We start from the raw sequence: 5,194 nt of genomic DNA, 5'->3' as shown, positions 1-5,194 counted from the left end.
TGATCTTTATGTGATTGCATTCTCTATTACGTTGTTCCAATTATAAATCAATTGTGGTCGAAAAGAAATAAAAAGTTCTAGCATATTTTTTATTTTTTATAAAATTTGTACAAATTATTTAATCTCAAACTTCTTCGATATGCTTAAAAAGCGAGAATACATCTCTTCATTCACTCCCGAATCCATTTGTCATATTGGTTATTTTAAAGAACGGTTAATGTCACAATGTTTTGTGTTTATAACATCATTTCCTGTATTCCAAACTTTAGTTAGATATCAAGAATAGTGAAATTTATGAAAATGGCGGCAATGGAGCTTTAATATCATCACACAATAATGCATGCTGTTTACGAAACAGGTTTAGGCCATATCAAAGATTATCTGAAGTAAAACATAACTAAAACAAATGGCAGCTAGTCAAGGAATGTAGAGAAGTCAGTCTCGATGTCAAGAAATTGTCGATTGTTGTTCATGTGGTGGAAACGTGTTTTTTTAGAGAACAACCTTATGTGAGAATTGTCATATATAATAAAAAATATTTTGTAGCAGTTCTCATATGGATTTTAACCATGTTTGAATTCAAGATAAAAAAATATACGTAGATTCATAACCAAATTTCGAGATATAAGATCGGATTTAACAAGGAACTGCGTCGTCACTCTGCATTAATCTACACCTTCTGCACTAAAAGACAACAAATCACCATCATCTAATTCACCACTCTTACCTAAACAACACAAATCCTGCACTCAGTTAATCAACATTAATCAACAGTGTTGTAAAATTTAACAATTAAATTATTTCCCTAAAATACAAGGTGAAATTTTAAAACGATCTTACAGCATTACGAATTGCGTCACAAATCGTCTTGCAACTTATTTCACAAGTCAAAAAGAATAGTACATTCCTAATGAATTCCAGTAGCGTCCCGAATGAATTCTAACCTTAAATGTACTGATGCACCATTAGCCTGGAATACTCTTGTTGTATTAACAGTCTTGATGTATCACAATAATCCAAAATGTTTCTAAATGAATTCGGAATAATGCTAAAATAGCGATTTGGTCCAAAAGTCAAACAGAACTTTGTAATTCCAATCAATGATTCAAATAAATAAATCCTTTGAAATTAAAACTGAACACAACTAAAATAATTATTCCACTTTAGATGGTAAGGCATGTATTAGCAATTCTAATATAAACAACTTTAATATAAAATCCTGAAACACATTACGATGACCAGATTGAGGATCAACATATCAGTGTTATTCCACTCTAAGTTGTCAACAAGATCAGGTCTTTTACTAAATGTCAAGAACATCATGACAATCAGGTACACCAGGAATGGCCTGAAGTACATGATTGCCCTGAACTCAAAAACAAACATATTTTCCTGCAACGATCAATAAATTTTAAAATCTAATCTACAATCATAGACATAATTTAGCCATATAATATGTTGCTTACAAAAGAAACCTCTTTGTCATGTAGGACCAATCTCTTGCTCTTAAATATGGACAAAACCCATTCACACAATGCAGATTAAATATACATAATAATTACAACAATTCCCTGTTTAAGATAATATATTCTCAGTCTTAAGCCATAGTTTTACTGTACTAAAATATAACAACATGGTATCTTTTTATCTTATGTTAGATACATTGACCATACTGAAGTCAAAAGGATGGAGGCGGAATGATGAAATGATAGCTAATATAAATTGTATATGCTACTGGTCATAGGTCCTGCCATATATTATGTTTGACTTCTCATATAAGTTGTTCAATTATTGTAGAAAACCTTTTATTTCATTAATAACAGTGTATGTTCTCAACGTCTATTCCGTTAAACTATATATAATTCAGGGTTAAAAATCAGTTTGTATGTCTGAAATCATTGAACCCTTTCGTTTTGGGGTTAGACACGTAGAATCTGTTTCATTCATATTAGTTTCTTCAACATGGGATGATTAAGTAGGATTTGGAAGATCATCAATTAGAGTAAGATATGTATGATCTGTTTCAAGGATGCCTGTTTCCTCATCCTTGCATATTGCAAACGTATGAGCAAGATCACTCACTGGAGTTATATATGTATCATCAGTTATGTGCACGTCTGCTGTCTCATCATGACATATTCCTAAAGAGTATGCATAATCGTATAATTCGGTCTTTCTTTCCATGACTTGTGAGGTTTTCTCCATTACATGGTTTGTCCTTTGTTGGTAGACTTGCATGGAATCCTGATGAAAACAAAATACATACAAATAAATAAAGCTCGAAAGTAACCATTTCTGATACGTTTAAATGAAGCCGCTGAGACATTTAAGAATCTTACGTTTTATCGAAAATGGAGACAAAATAAGACTTTATTGCACGACCATATTATTAATGTAATGATGTACGAATTATGGATAAGTGTGGAAAAAAACTCCAAGAAAAATGTTGACGTAATTATTCAATTTTATTTTATTAAATTGAAATTTAACTAATTGGTTCGTTGCGGTTGCTCATGGCATTTGTCTTGCTGATATACTGTGTATAATATGAACACTAGCATAGTATCATATGAAACGTCGGATTATCACGCTTCTTGATGGGAAACATTTCATTACGAACAAAAACCCTCGGAAATGTTTCTCCGGTTTTTATAAAATTAATTGTCATTACAACCATTTCATGCCGTTGACACCAGAACGAAGCATTTGAGCAATTCTGTGTATAGATAACATTACAACATTTCCACAACTTAGATAATATGCATGAAATTAGAATCAAGAGATATGTTTCACAAAGGTGTGCTCAGATGACACGGTTGACAAAAACTCGCTGTTCCAACAATTCAGAAGTTTGATTATGTTGTTATATATATATGTATTTAATATTGTTTTTCTCTATGATTATATGGTATGTATAATTGTATTTTGCACCTGACTTTGTCAAAAACATAGTTCATTGTGTACCTGGCCAATAATTGTAATTTTATAAGTAAATAATAAATAGCTAATATGTCTCTATGAGTGTGGATTAAATTTTGGGATCATTGTCAATGGAAGCAAACATGTTTATTATAATCTGAGTCTAGGACATTGAAATTCCCCTATGATAAACCTGGACTACCGGACGTTTCCCATGTTCGCTATTAGAGTTTTAATAATGCACCTTATGTTATTAACAACATAGAATATGATCGAAATGAACTATTGACTATCGGTTTGGTGTTACCTTTGTGCCTTACCTTTATATACAATAATGTTTACCTGAGAATGTACTCATTTTTGCATTTACAATCTGAGACAGAATCAGTCTTATTGCGTGTTTAGTATTTCATTGGGTGGAATTTTTTTTTATTTAAATTATTATTCACTGGAAATACAATGTTCTCATCTACAATATTCTTGGACTGGAACATTAATTTGGAATTATAGTGATTTCAGAAAAGATTAATTTTGCATCATATTGTTGCCATACGTCAATGGACTATTAGCACTAAACCACACACATGACATTGACACATACATGCAGTGTTGAATTTTAATTGGAATATCACGGGAATTCATTTTGAAGTTTACACATCTAGAGATGTGGTAAACATTTTATAACTTTTTGGGATTAATTCACCCTCCTGTAACATCTTTTTGAATTTTCACTTTGTATTCTAGTGAAATACATTATTTTTTCTACTTTTGCAAAACGTGTTGGTTTTCTTTTTCTCTTACTTAGTTTAAGACGATAGACTTGTAATAATGTCTACAATATATGTGAATCAAGCACAACTGTATCCAACTTAATTCTGCTTGGTCATTTTTTTAAATCAAAATGTTTTACTTCACTTTGAAATGCAGAAAGATGGAGAGAGAGAGAGACAGACAGACAGAGCTGACAGGGATTAAAGAATATGTAAAGTCTAACATTACCTTGTCACTAGTACTGTACATGTCTTTTGGGAGTTGTGGTTCTAAATTGTCTTTGCGTGGGTTCCTTAGCTCCTGACATTGTGCGCCAGTATTATAGGCATCTCTAGAAACTGCGTTGTCCCCCTTCAGTCTTTCAAACATGTCTTCGTGCCTACTCTCTTTAATAGAGTGTACCTTACTCCATGGATAAATGTCTTGTTCAGAGATGATCTTATTGTTTACACACTTCCGAGTTTGTCTCTGCATTGTATTTGATGCCTGTAGGAAGGTTTGTAAAGGCACGGTTTCTCTAGCATGGTTCCTAATATTTCTCGTTTGGTCTGAAATGTTCTGAAAGCTCGTTCTCTTTAATGTTGGGTATTCTAAACGCTTGGTCCTCAATGAATATTCTTGCACTGCAGCAATGGGCAGGGACATGTTGGGTCTTTCAAATACTTTTGGAGAGGCTTCATTGTCTGTATGTCCTGCACAAGGCTGCCACGATTCTGTACAAGAAACAACATCAAGAGCAAGACGATAGCTCAAAGAGATGTTCTTTTATTCAATTATGTTGTGACTCATCTCTTTATTATATAAGTAATAACTATAACTTACTGAAATAAGTTCAAACTCATAACTTAAGTGACAATCATCTCAGATGCATAAGCTCCTTTGAGAATATTATTGCCATATAGTAGATTTTTCTTCAGCTGACGGATACAAAATGCTCCGAATAGCTGGTATTAAACAAGTTTGAACATGTCCCTACATAAAAAGCAGATATAAAATATATATGCAAACAATTGAAACAGCGCACTGGACAGCTACCTAAATATTAAACAACGGCATAAATTTGTATTTCAAGTTGTTTCATATTAAGCGTATGCAATATAAGTATAAATTGTACGTTAGAGTAATCAGGTTCCATGAAGTATTATTCACACAATGACTGCGTGTTTGATCTGTGACAGACCCTGCGTTTTGAAAATGCACGCTTCTATGACCAATTGTATATGCCATGCAGACAATAATAGCTAGGATACAAAACTTGTTCCATATTCTTGGGTTCAAATTTTCTAAATATGGTAAAGTTTGAGACAATGTGTATGTGAAAAGACATTGGCCCTAAATTCAGGATTTTACACACGTCTTTAGTATTAGCAAACTGTCACAGTCAACTTTCAAAATAAACAATATGACTAGACATTCTAGTGTAAGGACCTATTAACGGACTACAGTCAACACCTCAGATTAGTGAGTAAAATGGAACTTTGGGAACCTTTGTTTCAGTGATTAT

The 5,194-nt window shown here is 32.6% G+C and overlaps 1 protein-coding gene across 1 annotated transcript; it reads right to left on the bottom strand.

Moving 5' to 3' along the window:
* Window positions 1-219: 219 nt before the first annotated feature.
* Window positions 220-4,368, bottom strand: LOC149793565 (uncharacterized). The gene is made up of 2 exons (XM_089966423.1): window positions 3,919-4,368; window positions 220-2,244 (listed from the first exon to the last, which is right to left on the bottom strand). Exons 1-2 carry the CDS (start codon window positions 4,333-4,335, stop codon window positions 1,972-1,974), a joined length of 690 nt encoding a protein of 229 aa, XP_089822549.1. The 5' UTR covers window positions 4,336-4,368; the 3' UTR covers window positions 220-1,971.
* Window positions 4,369-5,194: the final 826 nt, after the last annotated feature.

This window comes from Sinohyriopsis cumingii, chromosome 8 (genome assembly GCF_028554795.1).
Source record: "Sinohyriopsis cumingii isolate HCF-2022 chromosome 8, ASM2855479v2, whole genome shotgun sequence".
NCBI classification, from domain to species: Eukaryota; Metazoa; Mollusca; class Bivalvia; order Unionida; family Unionidae; genus Sinohyriopsis; species Sinohyriopsis cumingii.
The sequence above is the reverse complement of the archived record's forward strand: the minus strand, read 5'-3'. Positions and strand labels throughout refer to the sequence as shown.

Coding starts and splice junctions, on each gene's coding strand:
- LOC149793565 (XM_089966423.1), bottom strand. CDS start 4,335: ATGTCCCTGCCCATTGCTGCAGTGCAAGAATATTCATTGAGGACCAAG. Junction 2,245..3,918: donor TGTACAGTACTAGTGACAAG/GTAATGTTAGAC, acceptor TGTTTTCATCAG/GATTCCATGCAAGTCTACCA.